The sequence below is a fragment of the Mesoplodon densirostris genome, chromosome 19 (assembly GCF_025265405.1).
Source record: "Mesoplodon densirostris isolate mMesDen1 chromosome 19, mMesDen1 primary haplotype, whole genome shotgun sequence".
Classification (NCBI taxonomy): Eukaryota; Metazoa; Chordata; class Mammalia; order Artiodactyla; family Ziphiidae; genus Mesoplodon; species Mesoplodon densirostris.
The window spans coordinates 61,938,065-61,961,131 of record NC_082679.1 but is presented as its reverse complement, the minus strand read 5'-3'; the positions used below and the strand labels follow the sequence as shown (position 1 = coordinate 61,961,131).

The 23,067-nt window shown below is 48.7% G+C and overlaps 1 protein-coding gene across 1 annotated transcript in view; it reads left to right on the top strand.

Annotated features, from left to right (window-relative positions):
* Window positions 1-21,707, top strand: part of COTL1 (coactosin like F-actin binding protein 1) — a 45,060-nt gene extending 23,353 nt beyond the window's left edge. Inside the window, exons 3-4 of the mRNA XM_060084738.1 lie at window positions 4,767-4,924; window positions 20,470-21,707. Coding sequence (XP_059940721.1) covers window positions 4,767-4,924; window positions 20,470-20,580 — 269 coding nt within the window. The 3' untranslated portion in view covers window positions 20,581-21,707. The remainder of the gene's footprint in view (window positions 1-4,766; window positions 4,925-20,469) is intronic.
* The last annotated feature ends 1,360 nt before the right edge of the window (window positions 21,708-23,067 follow it).

Sequence of the window (23,067 nt, the reverse complement as noted above, 5' to 3'; positions counted from 1 at the left end):
TTGGCAGTTAGGAGGCCACTGTGGACCTTGGAAGGCAGTTTCACCAGACAGATAGGGATAGAAAAATAGTCACCATCCCCATCAGGCAAGCCTTTCACATCTCTTTCTTTTTCATTTAATCTTCACAACCAACTTGTGAGGTAAGTATTTGACCCATTTTGCAGATGAGGAAACTGAGGCTTAGAGGCATTGAGGAATCTGGTCTCATCACAGAGCTGGTATGAAGAGGGGATGAGTTTCTAATGGATTCCAGAACTTGGACTCAACCTGGATACTGTAGACCAGAATGCTGAGGCTGAACGGTCAAGGGAGCAGCAGGTGTAGACAGCTGTGCTGGGACCTCTCACAGAGGGAGCTCAGAGTGTGTGTCCCCTGGTAGGGGTCCTGGGCCCGGGTGCCCCCCACCAGGGTTGTCCAGGGCTGCACCTCAACTTTTCAACCTCAGACTGGAAAGATGTGCCATTGGCCCATTGGGGACCAAGTACCACCCCAGGGGTGACAGTGACCCCAAGTACCAACCTTCTTCGGGCCAATTTTGCCATCCTAGTGTGTATGTGCCCACACATGCATTCACACACACACACACGAACATGCACACAGGCACACACACACACTCATATACGCATATGTGATGGGGTCAAGCTCTGCCTTCCAGGTGATGCACTCGTGTGCACATCCGTGTTTGGTCTGCCCGGTTTGTTCAGAGGAAGGAAGTTAGCGACTAAATGAGAACTTCCTCCTGCATTGACTAGTTGGAGGTCAAATGGGCTTAGGACCTCCTTCAGGATGCGTGGGGGACAGAGGTCTGTGTGGGCAGCTGTGAAAATGTCACTCAGACCAACAGGCTTTTCAGCTCAGACTTTCAGCTGACTTTTCAATGTCATGCCAAATCCCGAGTGGCAGACATTTGTAAGCAAAACGTGACTCGGATTTTCAAAAACGTCAGCAATCTTGTTGGCCAGACCATTGTCAGATAAGCACCAAACAGGCACCCAGGAAAGCAGTCTCTCCAGCCTTGATAATTTAAATGACATTGGCCTGCAGTTCTGGAAGTTCTTAAAAGCCAGGTTCCCTGTGTCTTTGGAGGTGGGTGTGAGACTGACTTATCGGATATCTATCTGTCTTGTGCCAGGTTCTGGGCTGGTACTTGGGACACATGGTTTGTAACTTTCCCACTGAGTTTGGCCAGTGATGGGGCTGTTGGGATCCAAGTGTGGTCATGGGATCCCAAACATCCAGGCTGACCAATGAGGAAAAGGGAAATAGAGTGGTTGCCATGGAAACAGACTGCGAGTTCTTTTGCTGGTGTTGTCTTAGCCATAACAAGGCGCGAGGCATCTGAGGTGTGGCCCGCCTCCCCCTCAAGTCAAGGCTGCAATTTAATTAAACACTTTGGAGCTGGTTCTCCTGTTCCTCCAATAACTAGGAACAGTGTGCCGGCTTCCCAAAAGCGGCCTCGATGCTCGGAAATGCTCGGGAACCAAAGTCCTGCACCAGCCGTGCGTGGCTGCATGAATTTCAGTTCCTCAGCCCGGACAGCCTCATTTCCTGTGCTCACTTCTCACCCGCAGCTCTGCCTGGTAGCTCAGGCTCCGGGGAGAAGGTTCTACCATGTCGGGCCAGCATCCTATTTAATCCTCATGGCCAAGGAAAGAGGGAGGTATAAAATTACCCCGATTTGGAAACATCCCGAGTGTCCATCAGTGGATGCATGGATGAACAGAACACAATGCGGTCCATCCATACAATGGAATATTATTCAGCCATAAAAGGAATGAAGATCATGCTACCACGCAGACGAATCTTGCCAACATGCTGAGTGAAAGAAGCCAGACACAAAAGACCACATAGTGTAGGGTTTCATCTGTGAGAAATGTCCAGAACAGGCAAATCCAGAGACAGAAGACAGATTAGTGGTTGCTTAGGGCTGGGGGAAGGGGGGGTGAGGAGTGACGGCTGGTGGGTAGGGGGTTCTTTCTGGGATGATGCAGATGTTCTGGAATTAGATAGTGGTAATGGTTGCACAACATTTTGGATGTACTAAATGCCGCTGACTTCTATGCTTTAAAATACTTAAAATGGTGAATTTTTGTGGTGTGACTTTTACCTCAATAAAGAAAAAAAATGGGGAGGACCAAAAAAATCACCCCATTTTACAGGTGAGGCAGCGAGGCTCCGATGTTTGGGGATTAAGTCAGATTCCTCCAGGACTAAGAGATGGAGCTCACGTGGTCTCCTGTCCTTGGACTTTTCCTTCCTCACTTCCCACGGCCAGTTGGTCACCAAGCCATGTCAGTGTGGCCTGTGAAGTGTCCCTTACACCCGCCTGTCCTCACTGCCTGGCCCCCGTGGTCAGGTCCCAGGATGGGCACCCACCAGGCTCCCATGGCTGGGTGGGGTGGGTCCCCTAAAGCAGGGAGGCTGGGCAGACACACCCGAGATGTCCTAGCCCTTGGCTTCAGGCTGGCTTTGTCCTTGGCATGTTACCTTGGGCACATCACACAACCTCCCAGCCTCATCTACCAAACGGTTGTTTGGATGTTGATGAGGGTGACAGTGGTGTCCCCACCCCGACCCTGCAGCCCACCTCCCAGCATCCTTATAAAGACCCAATGAATACTGACCCGTAAACTGAAAGGTGCTTTGCCAGTGTGAATGACAATTATGATCTGTTTCCTTTAAGAAATGCCCACATGTGGAGTTTGGATCAGGAGTCCGTGGCCTGCCAGGGCTGTGTCTCAGCTCCCCTGGTCAGGTGGTTCCCCCTTAGACAGCGTAGCTTGTTGTCAGGATGAGCTCATGCTTTGAGGTACTAACCAGCCAGTTTAGACTGTGTCTCAATTTCACATGAGAGGGCTGGTGGCCTTGGATCTTGGTGAGAACCTTTACTTTGTGTGGGATTCGGCATGGAGACACTCGGAATGATTCTAGGAAGAAAGACACCTTGATTAAAAAAAAAAAAAGCCATAAAACCTCAAAGTGTGAACCTTTGAGCAGCAGCATCAGTGTCACCTGGGAGCTGGTTAGGACTGCAGACCCTGGGGCCCTATCCCAAACCTGCGAATCAGAATCTGCATTTTAGCGAGATCCCAGGTGATTCAGACAATGCTTAGGAAACACAGCTCGATGGGTCATTGGGTCGCTGAGAAATCCTAAAGCCAGCGACGAAAAGCCATTTGAGAGTATGAGCTGAATGAAGCGGCAGGTACAAGATGCATGACCCCAAACCAGCAGCATCCCGCGTACCAGCCATCATGGGGGGGGGGGGTTGGGGGAGGGTGGAAAGAGATTTCTCCGATAACTGCAATTGACATGTGAATTATTTAGGCATTAATCTGAGTAAGGATATGTGATGCCCTCAAGAAAACGTGCAGGATTTTGGTGGAAAACACAAAGGGGTCCTGATTAAATGGGGACACAAAGTATGTCTAGAATTTGTTCTTACCTGCGGGCGGTTCTGCCCCCCTGGGGACAATTGAGCAATGGCTGGAGGCGTTGTTGATTGTCCTAGTGGGCGGGGGCAGGGTGTTTAAGTGTGTGTGTGTGTGTGTGTGTGTGCGCGCGCGCGCGCACACACAGGCCAGGATGCTCCTCAGCAGGAAGAATGACCCAGCCTCTAATGACTAGAGTACCAAGGTGGACACACACACACACACACACACACACACACACACACGTCACTTTAAGAACTCAAGAATACCGGCTGATATTTTGGGGATGCAGAGCAGTGGAGGATGGGGGAACTTAGCACAATGTACTATGAAAGAGATTCTGAAGTGATGATGAGATTACTGGTGTGGCAATGATACAGACTTAAAAGTAGATCCATCGGCCAGAATAGCCCCCAGAGTCATTCTAATAAAAACAAACATATACCATATAACAAGCATAACATACCCAGTGGAAAAATACTTAGAATTCTTCTTTTTAAAATTAATTAATTAATTTTTATTTATTTATTTTTGGCTGCACTGGGTCTTCGTTGCTACCCGCGGGTTTTCTCTAATTGCGGCGAGCGGGAGCTACTCTTCATTTTGGAGCACGAGCTCTAAGCGCGCCAGCTTCAGTAGTTGTGGCACGCGGGCTCAGTAGTTGTGACTTGTGGACTCTAGAGTGCAGGCTCAGTAGTGTGGCACGCGGGCTTAGTTGCTCCACAGCATGTGGGATCTTCCCGGACTAGGGATCGAACCTGTGTTCCCTGCATTGGCAGGCAGATCCTTAACTACTGGGCCACCAGGGAAGCCCCAGAATTCTTTATTGGCCTAATTGTCTGGCCATAAGCTAGCCATGCCCAGTGGGCCCAGAGCTATATCCCAGACCAGAACAAGGGCCACCGTCTTTGTTTCCTCCTCTCCTCCCCACCCCAGCCCAGTTCCCATCTCTCCACCGTGTGGCTTTGCTGTTCCAAATAGGGCCTCAAAGATTTGGGATTAAAAAGAGTCGACGAACTTCTGTTCCCTAAATCAGATTCAGAATTTGAGCCTTGACTGTCTGGGGGAGGGGAGGGTCGCAGGCATGGCAGCCAGAGAGGCCTGGCCTCCATCTGCCTGTGCAGCCTCGGGAGTGTCACATGACCCTTCTGTGCCTCCACTTCCCATCTGTGAAATGGGCATCCCAGCCTGTGGCACTGTTGTCGAGATTGAGCGAGGGAATGTTGGCTCCTGCCATGTGGCTCTGGGCACCCTCGTGGCTCAGAGCCCCTGCTGGGGATGTGGATTTGGGGTGTTTTAACCGAGCACCGTGCCCTCCCTTTGCCGTTGGTGCAGATGACGTCCGATTGTTTGCCTTCGTGCGCTTCACCACCGGGGACGCGATGAGCAAGAGGTCCAAGTTCGCCCTCATCACGTGGATCGGCGAGAATGTCAGCGGGCTGCAGCGCGCCAAGACCGGCACGGACAAGACCCTGGTGAAGGAGGTGGTGCAGGTAACTGTCCTTGTGTTCTTTTAGGGTCTCGGGGGGGAAGGGTGCTGGTCACACCCCACAAAGGGTCACCATCCAGCAGGGACACAAGGGGCTGGGCTTGGCTACTTGGTCTGTGACTTGGAACGTGTCATGCTACATTTCTGGACCACTAGCACCACTGGTGAGATGTACCCCAAATTGCTGTCTGGGGTGGTAGACGCATTTGTGATCCTGACCGTCAAATACTAGAAAAGTGGTGGCTGGTGTCTACCTCTGGTGGGGGGCGGGTGGCTCACGGAGAAGGGGTTGGAGGGATGACCAAAATGGCACCACTTCCTGATTGGGTGATGGATGACTTCCAACTGTGGCCATGAGGACCCAATGGGAGAATTCACGAGTGCTCTCTGAATGGTGTCTAGTACACAGTAGGTGCTCAATAGCACTTGGTGAATGAATAAATGTCAACCTTATGGGCACCAGCAGGGGTTTTATGATGACTTTGATGGCCATAGAATGACAAAGGCTATATCAACAGTGGCAGAGAATCCTAGTCTGGGCAGCTGGGCGTTGGTCATGACTGACTTACTCCTGTGTCCCTATTAGACGGAGGGGAGGAGGAAAAGGTGGCTGTACCCTTGGTTTTGTCTCTGAGCTTCTAAACAGTTCTACCTGTAGAGGTCCCCATTTTAAAGGTTTTTTTCCATTCTGGACATAACAAAAATTGACAGTAAGTGATTCATCTGGGGCTAGGACACTGGGTCATGCTGAGAAAAATAAAATCCAAATTCCAGAAAGATAAACTGGGGGAGGGAGGTGAAGGGGAGATAGTTTTCTCCTTACCAAAGGGTTCTCCATTTTGCAAAACAATTTCCTAAAACCCGTGATGGGGAGGTGGTATAGCTACCACCCACCACGGGTATGGGGCTTCTTTTTGACGTGATGAAAATATTCTAAAATCATGGGCTTCCCTGGTGGTGCAGTGGTTGAGAATCCGCCTGCCGATGCAGGTGACACGGGTTCGTGCCCCAGTCCGGGAAGATCCCACATGCCGTGGAGCGGCTGGGCCCATGAGCCATGGCCGCTGAGCCTGCGCACCCGGAGCCTGTGCTCCGCAACGGGAGAGGCCACAACAGTGAGAGGCTCGTGTACCGCAAAAGAAAAAAAAAAATCTAAAATCTGTGGTGATGGTTGCACATATCTGTGAATATACAAAAGGAAGCCATTGCATTGTAAAAAAACCAAAACCAAAACACACACACACAGAAATCAGCTGTGTGCAATGTGGTGTCCTGGATTGGATCCCGGAACAGAAAAACTGGTGAAATCGGAATGAAGTCTGGGGTTTAGTTTAGTAGTCACGTTCCAGTGTTGGCTTCTTAGCTGTGACAGATGTAGCATGGTAACATAAGAAGTTAACAATTGTCAAAATGACCGGTGGGGTACATGGGAACTCTTGGTATTGTCTCTTGCCACTTTTCTGTAAATCCCCAACTATCCCCAAAGAAAACTTTTATTCAAAAAATAATAATAGGAAAACATTTTCCTATCATTCCATTTTTACAGTTTATTTTTCCATCTTCGCTACGAGTTCTGCAGGGGAGCTCACCTACCTCTTCGCATTGCTGCGGTCACAGCCTGTGAATCATGCCCTAATCAGCTTCTTCTTCTTTTTTTTTTTTCTAACATAACATAATTACATAAATTATGTGGCCTCAGAGTCTTTGTAATGAAGGTTTTTCTGGCGGCTGAGCGTCCCATTTCACAAGAGCACTGTGAAGTACTGAAAATCCCCCTGGTGTTGACCTCTTGAGCTGCTTCCAGTTTTTATTGTTAGAAATAATGTCCTAACCAGCATTTTAATACATGCAGCTCCTTTCTGTCATCCACTGGATCGTTTCTTTAGAATATGCTTTTAGGAGGTGGGGGTTCCATATCATCACAGGGGTGAGGATCACTTTAAAAACGTATAGGCTGTCAGATTCCCTCCTAACGGGTTAGCACTGTGCCTGGGACATAGTAAGTGTTCAGTACTTATCATTTACTTCCTATCCTAATCAGCATTACCAGTGAACACTGTGGTTGGTATACCCTCTGCAGCACCGGCACCCTTGCTTCGGATGGCCACCTACTCAACCCCACGGGCTATTTTTCTTCAGGACAGTTGGGGGTTTTAATGGTTAACCAGCTTTCAAGGGTCTCCTTTATGGCAACAGAATGGAAGATGCAAAAGAATGCATGTCCAAGTCCGAAGGTCTCCCACTGGACTCCGCCCTCCACACTTAGCCCTCTTGTTGGGCAGCCAGGAGAGCAGGGCACACAGGGAGAAGATGTTTGCTGGGATGCGTCCAGTGGGGGCAGTCTTTTGAATCTTGCAATGCTCCTGTTTTCTTTCCTTTTTTAAGATTGTGGTAAAATGCAGTAACATGAAATGTTAGCCCTTTTGGCATACGGTTCAGTGGCGTGAAGTCCATTTGCAGTGTTGGGCGATAATCACCATCGTCCGAAAGTTCCAGAACTTTTTTTTATCACCCCCCCAAAGGAAACCCTGAACCTATTAGCAGTCTGCAGAGTTCTTTATATATCTAGAACTCTTCTCAATTTGGCTCAGTGGGTTAAGAGGGTGATTTGGGGAAATATGATTCTTTGGTAACTTCAGTTGGGAGTATTGGTTATAATTCATTTGTTTGCAAACTCAAATACATTGCAGCAAAAAGGGTAATTGCTTGGCTCTCTGAACTGGGAAGTGCAGGGGTTGCCAGCTTTAGGTGTGGATGGATCCAGGGCTGAAGCAGTATCTTCCTTTCATTTCTCTTTTCTCTTGCCTCTGGATTTGGCCTCAGGTGGCCTCTGTGCAGCAGGAGAAATGGTCCAGGCCCGGTGGTTCTTCTCTGTCTTGATCCCAGGGGAAGAGAGAGCCCCCCTCCCTCAGTGTCAATCATTCCCTTAAAATGATCCAGTTGGCATATCCTGTGGACCAGGCAGGTGGGGTCTCATGATTGGCAGCTCCGATTGTTAAAAGAAAGGGATGCTGGTAGACGAAAAGCACAGACGTCCCCTCTGGTGGTGGGGTGGGGGGCAGGGACTCTATCTTGAACTGCAGGTGCAATGTGATGTTTTGACCATTACCTTTCGTATTTTCCACCTCTGCACTTAAAAAGGTTTATCACCCGAAGCTATTACAAGACCTCACATTTATACTACAGTTGCAAATACAGCCATTAATGTTACAAAGGGGTCGATTTTACTGGCATAATGGTATTTTCTGACAGTCACTAAAATCATGCTGATCCTGGTGTGTCAGTTGTCCTTTCTGCTCAATGGGGACTCAGAACAGATGTTCTCTAAGGGGTCTCCAGATGGACCATTCTGGATTCCGTGTCTTGGGGACAGGCTCACATCCCTAGCTGCCTTTTACCACAGTTTCCAAGTGAAGAATAAATGGATTGAGGTTTAGTTTAAGATTACTCATAACCCTTGGTTTTTGTAATAATAAAAATAATATACCCACATCCTTATGCTTTGTATGAGATGTAGACAGTGTAAATTAATGTAGAGACACTGAAATCAAGAGGAATGGGTCTTTACGCCACCTGCCTGCCTGTGGGCAAGTCTCTCTCCCTTCCTGGGCCTCAGTTTCCCCATTTAAAGATGAGTTGGATGACTTGACCTGCTGTGTCATATTCTGTTTTGATTTATTCTGAAATTGTTTCTTTTTTTATGGGGTAGTTTTTTTATGACCGCATATTACATTTAAATGAACCATACTTCACTTTGTCAGACAAAGAGACAGTTTGTAGTGCAGTCATCTGGGGTATAGCCGTTTGAGCCAGATGGGGTGAGTTCAGATTTCAGCCCCGCCATTTACTGTATGGCCTTGAGCAAGTTGCTCTCCTCTGGGCTTCACTCCCCTGATGGCTAAAACTGGGCTGGTATAGTGTCTGCCTCTTGCGGTTGTTGTGAGGATTACATGAGCAACTATACGGAAAGCGCTTAGAGTTATCTCTGGTAGAGGCCCGGAAGTGCGGCTCTTATGACTCCCAGCTGTCCTGTTTAGACAGCACCACGATGCACAGCTTTCTAGGTTGTGGAGCGTTTTCCTGGGAGCGGATAGGTCCTCGTGCTGAGCCCCGGGACACAAGGCATGAATCTTATTGTTGACCCATCCTGCCTGATTGTCTTGCAGATGGCTTGGATCAAAGTCACATCCATCAGCAACACAGGAAGGTCCTGAGCCTCACCCACCCTTGCTGGTGCTGACTTCAAACAATCCAGTCCTTCATGTTCCAGCCTGGGGCCTGCGCATAGGTGCATCAGCAAGGGGAGCCCTAACCTTAACCCTAACCCTAACCCTAACCCAGAGCAGTGATAGGATTTGCCCCGAACCCATGACTAACAAGCAGCAGGCCTGGGGCTGGAGCCCGGAGGAGTTAAAAATCAGGAGGCTTGATTCTGGGTCTCTTTAGTCTGTGTTCAGAGCCGGGCTGAGCTGCTGAGCTGCATCTGCGACTGGTGGAAAGCAAGACAAGACCAGCAAGGCCACGGGCAGTGACGGCTGCTGGGCTGGGCCATGGTGACAGCCGGACTCAAGCCCTGGGAATGTGCTGAGCGGACAGGGTGTGCGGCTGCGTCGTCACAGCCGTCATCTGCTTCACAGAAATGCCTGGCTGGTGCCGGCAACACAACACCCGTCCCATTGTTCCGGCGCCTCTGTGGGATGACAGGGGCAATGCAGTCACCCCCCCCACACACACTGTTAGAGACCTGCCTGCGCTGGGCCAGGCTGTCTTGCTTTAGAGCAGACTCAGTTGATGAAGCATTGTGCTGGCCTTGCGGAATCACTTTGTTCACGCGGTCCTTTTATCTATTTTGTATTTTTTAACATCATATGAATGCTCACGGAGCCAAGTAACCAGAGGTAGGTCTCAGCTTTCAGCACTGGGAAAAGAACGGCAGGGAGTGTTTCCTCCAAGGAGAAGTAGAGGCAGGAAGGACGGGCATGTCAGTGACTGCATGGAATCATCAGTGTAGTGTATCCTGATGGCCTCTGAACCCCAGGAGCAGGGATGGCTTACATTCTGGACCCCCTTCACCCCCAGGGCTGGGACCAGATGTCCTAACTCTCCTCCAGGAGGGTCTTTGTGTACCAATTTGTGTTTGTGTACCAATGTGGTAGTAATATTAATAACAAGAGTTTTATTGTGCCGCTACCACATGCCTGGCACTTTCAAGGACTTTCCACACATTAAAATGATTCCTTCTTCACAACAAGGACAGTTCTGTCATTATCCCCACTTTATAGATGAGGAGCCTGGGACCCGGGGAAGTTGGGGAAGTTGCTCAATGTCCCCTGTGCTTGTAGACTGGCCCCTGGGGCCCTGACTGTCACTTCACCCCACTGCATGTTTCCCAAAGTCCTCTAGCACTCTGAGAAGGCTCTGAGAAGTTCTGCAGGAAACAAACCTCTTACATTTATTTTTTAAATTTACTGATCTGGTTCTCAAGCTCCTTGATGGTAGAACTTTTTTTTTTTTTTTTTTAAACTGGAAACTGAACATCATTGCACAGTGTTTCTTTTTTTAAAAAATGCTGCTGTGTCAAATGGTAGAGATCATGGGTTTAAGGGGAGTGAGACCCAAGTTGATATTCCAGCTCTAGCAACTTTTCATCCTAGGACCTCGGGCAAGTAACTTTATCTCTAGACTCTGTCCTCTCTTATGAAAAAGAGACTGTAAAATTTCATAGAGCTGTTGGAAGGATTAAAGGAAAGTAAAGGATGTGAAAAGGTTTCTCCTTTTAGTGACCGATGAACTCCTATTCATCCTTCAAAACCCTTATTCTTTATCCCATTCTATCAGCCTCAATCAGAATTAATTGCTCCTTTATCTGTTTGTATGATACTGTGACCCAAATTCCATGAATTATAATTAAGTGACCCTAGAAAGTAATCTCAAGGGCAGGGACCATGGCCGCTTTATTTGTATTTCTCAAACCTAGAAAAGTACTAAACAGGTGCTAAAAAGTGAAGAAACAGATCTGTTCACTTAGGCTGTAGTCTGTGTCTTTTTCTTGGTGTATTCCTAGGACAGAAGCTAGTAAATGTTCAGTAATTGCTCTTTGGGCTGAATTAAATTGTGGAAGCCATTTACACTCAGGGAGGGATTTGGGGGTGGATTGGAATTTCCAAGGGTTCTGCTTTGTGTCAGTGAAAAGCAGAGGTGAGAGCTGGTTGGGTCAGCCGGGAGAACCCACACACTTCTGTGTCATGAGATTTATGGGGCTGCTGCTCCCCCTTGCAAAGCATTAGTTGCTGCCTGGCCCTCGGGGGACCAGCTTTGGCGCTTCATCCATCTTTAAAGGGTTTCAGCTGTTTGTTTTTACAGGGAGTTTTATGCTTCTCCAAGCCTGTGGTTTGTGGAAAGGCCCTTTATTCTTCTCAGAACCAGAAAGGGCCTTTTGCGCTGATGCGTTTCACCTGGGCCTGTGCTCCGGCAAGGGGGCTTTCCCGTGCTTGTGTCCTTTATTTAACACAAATACAAAGCTCCCAAGAGGCCTGTGAATGGTGGAGCCAGGGATCATGTGTGGAGGGGCAGGTGCCATTATACACCCAATATACAGATGAGGAAATTGAGGCTGGGAGGGGTGAGTCCTCAAGCCAAGGTGAGTGTCAAGACAGAAGCCAGCTGGTGGGGCTCAGAGACCCGCTTTAGTTGTGGGAAGGGCAGTGGGGAACCTGGTTCTATGCTTCTGCTACCAGGAGGTTAAAAGCCCTTGGGAGAGGAAGACGCCCAGGCCCTGAGCCCAGCATGTAAATGGAAGCCGCTTTCACAAGCCTGCTCTGCCGGTGGGCTGTGGCCGGGTGCCCATCACTAAACCCCAGATGGGTCCCAGCCCTCAGCCAGCTGGCCTTGGCGTGGTGCCTGCCTGGTTGCCCCCCGCCAGCTGGCCTCCTGATGTCCACACAGTGATTCCCAACACTGTCAACAGCAGACAGTTTCCATGCTCTGGGGATGCCAGATTAGAGTGTGTGCAGGTCTTTACTGAAGGAGCCCAAACGCTGAGTCCAGACAGGTCTCCGTGTGTGGCATGCACACCCCATGGTGCTTTTGGGGCTGTAGGCTGCCTACACTCTCTACGTTTGTCTTCAGATTTTCCCTCCCTCGTTCTCTTCCCCTGCATGGACCAACCCCACCTTTGTCCTTGTCATAGTTTGTCCCTGGACATCCTGCCTTTTGAAAGACCTTCCCAGAACAAGCTCCAGGCTCTCTGTTTTCTCCCCCTTGGTGGTTTATCCCAGGGTGGTGTGGTTTTGAAAAATGGTTTGGACAAAATTAAGGACCTAAATGATGATCAGCCACACAGTGATTTCTGCTAATTCCCCTGGAGCCCTGACCATGTGGTACATGTTATTACAAAGGTGCTTAATCATAGCAGAGGTACAGTGTGTCCTTTCATGTAACATTTCATAAATGTTTTCAGTTTTCATAATTTTAATGGCTGAATACTATTCTGTTAGTGAATGTGCGATTACATGTACGTGTTTGTGTGTGTGTGTGTGTGTGTGTGTTCACTCTCCTGGTAAAGACCTTGGCGTGGAGTTAAACACGGGTTTCGGTCCCAACCCCACCACTCACCATGTGTGCGACCTTTTGCCAGCTACTTTACTTCCTTGAGTTTCAGCATCCTCTGAAAATTGGGGATGATAATATCTAAACTCATGGAATTGTAAAAATTAAGTAAAATACTGTATATCATAAGTGTCTGCTATGTATGAAGTGTTCAATGTAAATACTACTTACTTATTTACCCAACTTCTGTTGAAAAGTGGAAGCAGTCTGGTATTTACTGACAATGAACATCTGTGAGTACGTGTGTTGTAATTTTTTTTAAATTCTGTTGAATTATTCCTTTGGGAAAAAGTCCCCAAAGTGGGTGTCACTGAGGAACAAGAAATGCTAAGCACAATTTCAACCAGGCAGAAATTGAAGTCCTAAACATGGATTTAATATTGTTTGTCAAGTGATCGATAGCAGGGGCTATTTGGAGGTCTGGGTTTAGGATTTTGAGTTTAAGTCTGGACTTGGTGGGGAAAGTGCCATGATTGATTTGTGATGTCTGCCATGGATACTGGAGAAGAGAACAGAGTTTGTTTCCCACATCTTACCATCCCTGATCTAGATGGAGCCATAGTCAGAAATCAGGAAGAAATGGAGTCAGGGCTTCTGTAAATGTCCATGGTCAGGAAAGCAGGGGGTGTCAGAATCCAGGCAGTCACTCACATGCTAAAGAGGTGGGTGGCCCTGCAGGGGTCAGGATTCAAGGCGTATGGATGGCTGCTCCTATTTGGTTTGGACCCAGAACTACCCCAGCATGCTATAAGACATCATGCTTTCCCCCATCCATCTGTGTTGGGCAATTACCTTGTGTCCACTCGAAATGCCACCACATTTCTCTCTCTTGTCCTTTGTCCTCTCCTTAGTGAAATAGGGTGGTGTCACTTCTGCCCTGTGGTGGTGACGCAGGTGCCTGTGTTCCCGAATCTGTCAAACACTGGACCATACCATTTTGATCTATTTGTTTTTCCCTTGTCTGTGGTGACTCATGCCAGTTATAAGAACCTGTTCTTTTTAAGTAAATTACACCTTGCTGGAAGGATTTTTAAAACCTTGGTCTCTGAGGCGCTGTAGAATAGTTGTAGGAGGGAAAGTGTAGGGGACCCAGGAGGGGTTGGCACGTTTGATACTGTGCCTTTTCATCAGGCCTGTGTTCCTTGGAGGGTGCCTTTTCTCCTAGCAAGATGCAGGCTGCTGGGGACCAACTGCTTTTCTTCAGCACACCAAGGTCTGTGGTTTATAATTAATCTTCGCCTACTTGGGGGAAAAGATACAATATTGTGGCCAGCATGTGTCTCATCCACCCCCTGTCCCATTTCACACATGTGGGAGGGGAGGTTCCATCCCCCGTTTTTTTTGCAAGAGTTTACTAGCACAAGGCCTCCTTTTCGAAAGCCATGCTCTAATCCGAAAGTTGACAGTTCTGTGCCAGTTTTCCCCATTGTTCCTTGGATTCTTGTGTCCAAGGTGGAACTTTGTCCCACATGCTCTGGAGGCTCAGGTGCAAATCCACAGATAGCTGGTGGGGAAAGGGCTGGCCGAACCTGCCTTCTAGAACCTGTGAAAGAAGAAAGCCCTCTTCTTTCACAGAGGTGGAAACCAGGGCCCAGAGCCATTGATGGCTTCCTTCGGGGCATTTTAGAGCCCCCTGGTTCTCTTTCTCTGCTCTTAGACTCTCAGAGGGACCTGTAAGTACCAGATTTTGACTTCCCATGGCCTAGGAGAGTGTCTGGCGTATAATAGGTGTTCAGTAAACATGTGTTTATTGGAAGAACAAATTGCATTAGCTCTCATTGTCTTTGGATACAACGAAGGTCACCTTTCCTCCCTGGCCCTGCCTTGTAGAAATGTGCATTGATGGCATCACAAACTTAACTGTCAAAGACTCCCACTCATTTTTTCTTCCCAGACCTTCCCAGCACCCATATTCTCTGCATAGGGTAGCAACCCACCATGGTCCTAATGTTCTAGGTGGAAGACCAGACACACTTCTACCCCAACAGGCTTCTTCTCTGTCCTCCTATGGCTAATCCCACACACAGCTTTTGGACGAGCAGCTGGATTTGCCGTCTTCTTTCTGCGAGGGCAGGGAGAGCCAATGTCACAACCTTGCTTATTCCGAGGAATTCTCCAGACTTCCCTTTGTTAAAAAGTAAACAGTGGGGATGGAGAAATCAGTGTGGGTGAGAGAAGAGGAACTAGCCACTCCCTGTGCTCTGAGTGTTTCAGAAAACTTCTTTATAGCTCAGACTCCCCTAACAATCTTGTGAACAAAGGTAACTCAGGGTCATTTAAAATATTACCTAGTCATTCTTGAGCACTTCCAGTGCACACTCATCAGATCCTCACAACCAGCCCTAGGATGTAGTAGGTCCTCTTATTGTCCCTGCTTGCAGATGAGGAGACTGAGGCTCAGGGCGGGTAAGTTTCTGGGGAGGGTCAGGCTGCTGGAGATGCATATGCACAGCTGTCCCTATTTGTATTTGGCACAAACTACTCCTAGCATGTTTTAGGACTGAAGCTGGGGTTTAAACCCAGGCCAATGGGAGCCATTTAAAAATGAAGTGATTTAAAACCAAGGATAGGAAAATACTTATACACTTTTTTTTTTTTCTTTTGCGGTACGCGGGCCTCTCACTGTTGTGGCCTCTCCCGTTGTGGAGCAACAGGCTCCGGACATGCAGGGTCAGCGGCCATGACTCACGGGCCCAGCCGCTCCGCGGCATGTGGGATCTTCCCGGACCGGGGCATGAACCCGTGTCCCCTGCATCGGCAGGCGGACTCTCAACCACTGCGCCACCAGGAAAGCCCACTTATACACTTTTTAAGCCAGCCTTGCAAATAGATTCTTGACTATGTACAGAGCCCCAATTCCTAACCCCAGTCCTTCCCTAGAATTGCCCTCCTTGGAAGCAGACCAGTGTCCATCTTATGTCTTTGAAGCATGAACTTAAATGCACTTGAGAAAAGTCACAGGGACACAATGTGTCCTGAACTTGATTGGTGTGTTTCCAAACCATCTTGAAGTCCTTTTTAGCTGGATGAGGCCTCTTCCTTTGAAAAGCCCTGCACTGGCAGAAAAGGGAGAGACCCTGTCTGGAGGCTCTCAGCCAGGGACACCGAGTTCCCAGACATGAAGATCTTTCTAGAACCACAGGTGACTGTGCCCCCAGACTGGCATATTTTGCTTTGAAGTCTCTGGCATGTGGCTTTGGTAGCCTTGAGGGTATGACGGATGCTTACGTGGGAGGGACAGGCAGGCTGGAGCAGCCTACCAGGGAGGATGCGGAGGAGTGAGGACCTGCCCCCAGGGCCCCGAGGTGAGGCTGCTATGTGCCCTGGGATGGATTGTTTCCCCTCTCTGGGTCTCCTACTTCTTCTCTATCAAATAAGGGGGTGAATGTCAGGGTTTCAAAGACTCTTTCAGCTCAATGTCCCCTGCCCCCCCACCACCTGTTTTTGTTAACCAAGGTATAATGTACATAGAGGAAAGTGCACGAATCTTAGATGTACAGCTTGACAAATTTTTGAATTTTAAAAGTTTGAATTTTTGTACGTACCCATGAAACTACTGCCCAGATCAAGATGGAACATTTCCCACTCTCCCTGCTCCGCCCCCAAAGGTTCCCACTCCCCCACTCAGATCGGCTGTAATATTTTATGGTTAATGATTCTCCTTGACTGAGCACGTTATTCTCTCAGGTTCCTTCCTGTTCTATCTAGACCTGGGCTGCCACCAGCCACGTGTGGCTGCAGAGCACAGAAAGTCTGGCTTGTCATACTGCTATGTGCCGTGCCTATAAGTAAAATATACACTGGCTTTCCAAGATTTAGTATGGAGCACAAAATGTAGACATTTCACTGATGGTTTTATATATTGATTACCTGTTACAATGGCAATATTTTGGATATAGAGTTAGATCAAATACTATTACAATGAATGTCACCTGTTTCTTTTTCAATGTGGCTACTAGAAAATTTAAAATTCCCTACGTATTAGCATTGCTCTGGGCCCTGCCGGTCTCCTTCCTGGAGAAAGGACTTGCCTCCCCCCTCATCTTGCAGTCCTCGTGTGGCCTGCCTCTGCCTCAGGAGGTGTTGCCTGGAGGATGCCAGGGACAGTGGCTGAGAGCAGAGGTGTGAGCATGGCGGGGAGGTGGCCCTGCTTTGTGCAGATGTGTTCTTTGTGGTTTTCAGCGCGGGCAAGTCCTTGCAGGCCCCTCAGGTCCCAGGCGTTGTTCCCACATCAAAGTCTGGCTGTGCACAGAGCTGTTTTCGCTCTGTTTCTGCCTCTTGGAAAACTCACACTTAAACCCACTTCACGGAATTGGTGGCGTCTCCCTGCCATGTCGAAGGCCTGCTATGTGAGAACCCTGGCAGGAACAGAGGTGGAGGAGTGTACACTCATTTTGAGTTGGGTTGAGGCTGACTCAGACCTTTGCGGGACTTTCTGCAGAGTCCACACCCTGAGGGGAAGCATCGGCTCACCCAGCATCCTGTGGTGGATGAGGCCCACCAGGCCTGCCTGCTAGGACCACATCCACGTGGCTGGCCACCTCCTGCCTGCCCTCTGGAGGGCAGGGGCTGGTTCCTATAGTGGGGATGGGTGAGGTTGCTTTTCTCTACTTTTGTTTGAAAGAATCATTTTTTGACAAATCTTTTGGTTTTAAACGTCTCAGATTCTCAGGTATATAGGGTTTGGGGCTGCTTTTTGTGCAGTTTGAGACATAGCTATTTTTTTAAGGTAATTTTGTTCATTTACATTTATTGTTATGTTTCACTGGGTTCTGCTATCCTGGCTTGCTCCTTCTGGCTATGATTCGATTTCTCATATCCCTGTGGGTTGAAGGTGAATTGTGCTCTATGTGCACTTTCATTGTGGATTTCTGAGATCTTATCAAACTTCTTTTAATCTGAATTGTCTGATGGCTAATAGACACAAGCGTGAGTGTTCTTGTTTCTCTAGATTGCCATATATAGCTACCACAGGGTAGAGGAACTTTGGACTTCCTTCTATAGGCGTCTTGAGCTGTGGGCTTCCTCCTTCTGGTCTGCTCTTCGCCCCTCCCCCTGCCGCTGGGACTCAGGTTGAGACACGCATTACTTCTGGGTTGCCCTTTCTGGCTCTGCCATTCTGCTTGTGTTCAATGGTGTGCTGATGACTTATACAGACGCTTAGCAGCACAGCATGGCAGGCTGGGAGTAGAAAGGGTTGGAAGGATGTTTGGTCATCTGGGCTAGTTACACAATCTCTCCAAGCCTCGCCTGCAGATCTTATCTTTTAAAAAAAAAGCTAATATACTGAGGTAGGATTAAGTGAGAAAATGTGTGAACCTGCACCTGGTACATATTAGTTACCTGATAAATATTAACCTCCCATTTCCTCCTTCCTGTTAGTATTCTTGGTGGTTTGGCATGGCAAACGTTTAGTCTTAATATTGTAAAACTTGACCTTGAGGGTGCTCCTGGTTTAGTCATTCTCCTTTTTTTCCTTTCTCTTGTTTTTTTAAAAATTGAGGTGAAATTCACATAACATAAAATTAACCAACATTTAAAAATATACAACTCAGTGGCATTTAGTACCTCACAAATGTGGTGCAGACACCACCTCTATCTAATTCCAAAATATTTGCATCACTCCTAAAGGGGATGGTGACACTTTTAAGAAGTCCAGCTTTAGAGTCAGCTGTACCTACTAGCTGTGTGACTTTGGGCAGGTGTCATAATCTCCAGCCTTTGTTTTCTCATCTTCACAATGGAAATAATATTGATCATTTTACAGGATTTTTTAAAAAACAGCTTTGTTGAGGTATAATTTACATACCACAAAATTAACTCATTCTATGTCTACAATTCAATGATTTTTTATTTATTTATTTATTTATTTTTAAATTTTTTTTGCGGTATGCGGGCCTCTCACTGTTGTGGCCTCTCCCGTTGCGGAGCACAGGCTCCGGATGCGCAGGCCCAGCGGCCATGGCTCACGGGCCCAGCCGCTCCGCGGCATATGGGATCCTCCCAGACCGGGGCACGAACCCGCATCCCCTGCATCGGCAGGCGGACTCTCAACCACTGCGCCACCAGGGAGGCCCTCAATGATTTTTTAAAGTAAATTTACAGAGTTGTGCAACTATCACCACAATCCAATTTCAGCACATTTCCATTATTTTCTGTCGCAATCTCTAGCTCCTAGAAACCATGAATCTACTTTCTGTCTCTCTGGATTTGCCTTTTCTGGACATTTCATATAAATGGAATCATACAATATGTGGTCTTTCATGTCTGGCTTCTCTCACTGAGCATAATGATTTTGAGGTTCATCCCTGTTGTAACCTGTGTCAATACCTCATTCCTTTTTATGACTGAATAATATTCCATTGTATGGATAGACCATGTTTTGTTTACCCGTTCATGTCTTGATGGGCATTTGGGTTGCTTCTACTTTTTGGTTGTTATGAATAATGTTGCCATGAACGTTTGTGTTTACAAGTGTTTGTGTGGACATATGCTTTCATTTCTCTTGGGTACATATCTAGGAATACCGTACTAAAGGTTTTAAGAATTAAGTTTGCTAATGTGTGGCAGTGTCCGGTACCCATAGGTGCTGTGTAAATAGTGGTCATTGTTTACATTATTTCCTTGTGGACTCTTTTTTTAATGTGGATGATGTTCTGACCTTCAGACTTGTTATTCAGATTTTGGTAAATTTCTCTGTATTCTTACCTGTCACCATCCTGAAATTTTCCTTGTTTATGGAAGTCTTATGATGCATGTATTAAAATAACTCTTGATTCTTCATGGTTCAGGGTTATCTGAGAAGCCAGATCACCTGTGTCACTCATTCATGCCACAGGCATTTATAAGAGCCTCACGTGTGCCAGGCCTGTGGGGTTTTATGGTTGAAATGTGTACCCTAAGAGGGCACAGTGACTGCCTCCATTTGCTCATCACTGTAGCCCCATCACACGGCATAGTTTTTCTTGAATGTATGGAAACAAACTCCCTGCCTTCAAGTAACTGAGTATGGCTGGAGAGCCCAGTACATCCTTTAGTGCATTCAGTGTCTGGGCTGATCACTCAGGCCTGGGACCAGAGGCCGTGCATCACTATGACAGGGGCACTTGAAGCTACCTTGTACCTGCTGGTGACAGCCAGTCATGTATCTTCCCAGCTCCACGTACTGGTTCCCTGTTGATAGCTTATAATCAGATATCATGTGAATATTTACACCATGGAAACGGGTAAAAGCTACAAATCACCCCCACCCCTCTTTATTTATTTATTTATTTATTTATTTATTTATTTATTTATTTTGCCGTACGCGGGCCTCTCACTGTTGTGGCCTCTCCCGTTGCGGAGCACAGGCTCCGGATGCGCAGGCTCAGCGGCCATGGCTCACGGGCCCAGCCGCTCCGCGGCATATGGGATCCTCCCAGACCGGGGCACGAACCCATATCCCCTGCATCGGCAGGCGGACTCTCAATCACTGCGCCACCAGGGAGGCCCCCCACCCCTCTTTTGAGAGAGCCTGGTATTAAACATTTACCAGCCGACCTGCCTACCTTTCCAATCTCCTCTTCTATTATTCTCCTGAGAAGATGGGTTTTCACAGATGAGGAAACTGAGGCACAGAGAGTTGAAAGAACTTGCCCAAGGCCACACAGCCGGAGAACGACAGAGCCAGGATCCGAACCCAGACCTGACCTTGGCCCATCCCCGTGGTCTTGGAACTAACTGCACAGTATCTCGATTTTACCCATTTCCTGATCTCTGGTCACGTTTTTTGGGGGGTTTGTTTTTTTTTTCCCCTGCCAAACCATTCTGCCACCAGATTTTCATTTTGATCATTTCTTAGCGTTTTAGGTGCCAAGACTTCCTGGTGTGTTGCCTGAGCCCTGCTCAGATCCCGTCCCCTCTTCTTTAACGGGAACTCTGTGTTCTATCTTGTTCTGGTAGAATTTCGCCAAAGAGTTTGTGATCAGCGACCGGAGGGAGCTGGAGGACGATTTCATCAGGAGCGAGCTCAAGAAGGCGGGCGGAGCCAACTACGACGCCCAGACGGAGTAGCCCCCGCGCCCCGCCCCTTGCCAAAGTCATCTGCCTGCTCCCCGGGCGAGGGGCCCACGGCCTCAGCTACCAGCCCGCCAGGGAGAGGAGACGCCATGAGAGGCGGCGCCCAGCACCCCGTCCGAAACCCAGCTCCCCTCCCCGCTTCCCTTGTGCACCTGCCACGTCCTAGCCCACAAAGCTCATGGAACATCTTTCTTTTCTCTTTTTTTCTTTCTTTCCCCGCTCTTTCTTGTTCTAAAGAAAAATCATGTTGATGCCGAGGGCACGCACATCATCAGATCGGAGGTGCCTCCCATGGTGATCCTGTCCTGGTATTTCACTGACGCACAAGCAGCCTGCCCGTGTTGCTTGTGGCGCCCGGGCCATGGCTGCTCTCCTGGTTTTCCTCGGCGCCTGCCTGCTTCCCGCTGAGAAGGCAGCTGTGCCCTGGACGGCGGCCCCCGCAAGCACACACACGTCCCGCTGGCCAGGCTCACACACCCCCGAGAGTCGCTCCAGAGTCCCCACCCCCCCATCCCAAGTTGCCTAAGCTCCAGGCTCCATCAGAGATGGTGCTCCGTGGTGACATGTGCAGGGCTGACTCAGACCGAAAGAGAAGAGAGAAATTTTGCCTTAAACGTTGCCTGGCTTTGCCACCGGTCTGAAGTGGCCCCGTTCCCACCCTCTTGATCAAAATCTCACGATGGCGTGGAGTGGGGACAAAGGTCTAAGTCCAGATTCAACAGGAGGAGTCTTTCAGGGTTCACTTCCCGGGCTCCCCGAGTGATGAGGGCATTAGGGGGAGAGGCCCGGGGTGCGGGATGGGAATTGAGGTCCAGTCGGTCCTCTGCCGGACGGCAAGGACAGCAGGGGACAGAGCGTGTACAGCAGGAGCCCCGCCCTCTGGGGACCAGAAAGTCTGTGGTTTTAATCCTTGGTGGCACCACACCGGCAAAAGGGTTTTCTTTTTTTCAGAGAAAGATGAGATTGGCTTGCTTCTTCGTGAGCACGTTTGGTAGCATTCTTTTTCTCTTTTCCTTGCTCATTTCGTTGGGGGAAGTCTGTGCTGTGTTGGGGTCGTGAAGAGCATCCGCACTCAAAACGGTTTACAGAAATAAATGGGTTTTTTGTTTTTCAAAAAACAAGGCTGTCTGATTGGTCTTATAAAGCTTCTTGCTTTACTGGAAAAACAAAGGCGGTTGTCGTATTCAGATTGAATTGACATTCACGGAGCTATTAGGGACTGGCGTATCTTATTCTGTAGCTTGTTTAATCTTTAGCAATAACCGTCAGAAATAGGTGCTGTTTGGGAGTTCCCTGGCGGTCCAGTGGTTAAGACTCCGAGCTCCCAATGCAGGGGGCAAGGTTCGAACGCTGGTTGGGGAACTAAGATCCCACAAGCCTCACAGTGTGGCAAAAAAAAAAGAAAGAAAAAAAGATAGATGTAGGTGCTGTTGGCATCCCCGTTTTATGGAAACTGAGGCTCAGAGAGTCTCAGTGATTCACACGAGGCCACCCAGCTGGAAGGTGGCAGAGCTGGGATTCGAACCTGGGTCTCCCAGTGGCCCTGGTGCTGTAGCTCGTGAGGGGAGTGGAGAGGCCCTGGGTTGGAGATAGAGAGGAGATGGCAGGATTGTGATGTGTCCTGTGTGGTCAGAAGCCTCCTCTCTGCGTGTTCAGGAAAAGCTGGGAGAAAGCGTCCTCCTCAGCTGGGCTGTGACTTCCTTTATGAGGTTGTCCTAGAGCTTCAAAACGGGATTTCCAGCATGCCAGCCCCAGTGGGAATGCAGAATCAGGCCAGAGGAGTTTCAGGTGCACAGCCGGGTTTGGAGGAGCTGGGAGTGGGGAGGGGAGGGTGCGGGGAGAGGGCAGAAACCGAAATCAGAGCAGGAAGGAATCCTGCAAGATTCCTTGTGGGCAAGGCTGGAGGTCGCCCAAGGCCCATCCCCAGCCATGCCCCTCTGCTCACAGCTGTGTGGCTTTGGGCAAGTTGGCTAACCTCCCTGGGCCTCGGTTCTCTCATCTGCAAAATCCTTAAGGAACAGGGAGGACTTTGAGGGTATCCAGCAGGGCTCAGCCCTCATCCCATCCGGCCTGCCACTAGGTCTTGATAGCTCTGGGTGCCCCAGTTTTTCCCTAAACCTAGAGCAGAGAGAGCCAAAGTAGGTCTCTGGCTTCCTGGCCTACGGGCTTTTAGCTCTGGTCAGAGAACTTGGGATAATTACACGTGTAGATAAACCCCTTTGGGAAGAGAAGCCAGGTTCTGTGAGTAAATCACAAAGGGACTGGGCCTGGTTGGGGGCAAAGGAGGGCTTCCCTGAGGAGGTGACACCTGAGGGCTGAAGGAGAGGAGGGAAGCAGGCAAAGGGGTGGAGGTACAAAGGCTCCGAGGGGATGTTTGCTCAGTGGGAGAGCAAAGAGGGTGGAGCTGGGTTTGTGTGTCAAGGAGCTTGGTTTTAATTGAAAGCTGAAGTTCAGGCCTTCAGCTGGGATTTCAGAGGGTGC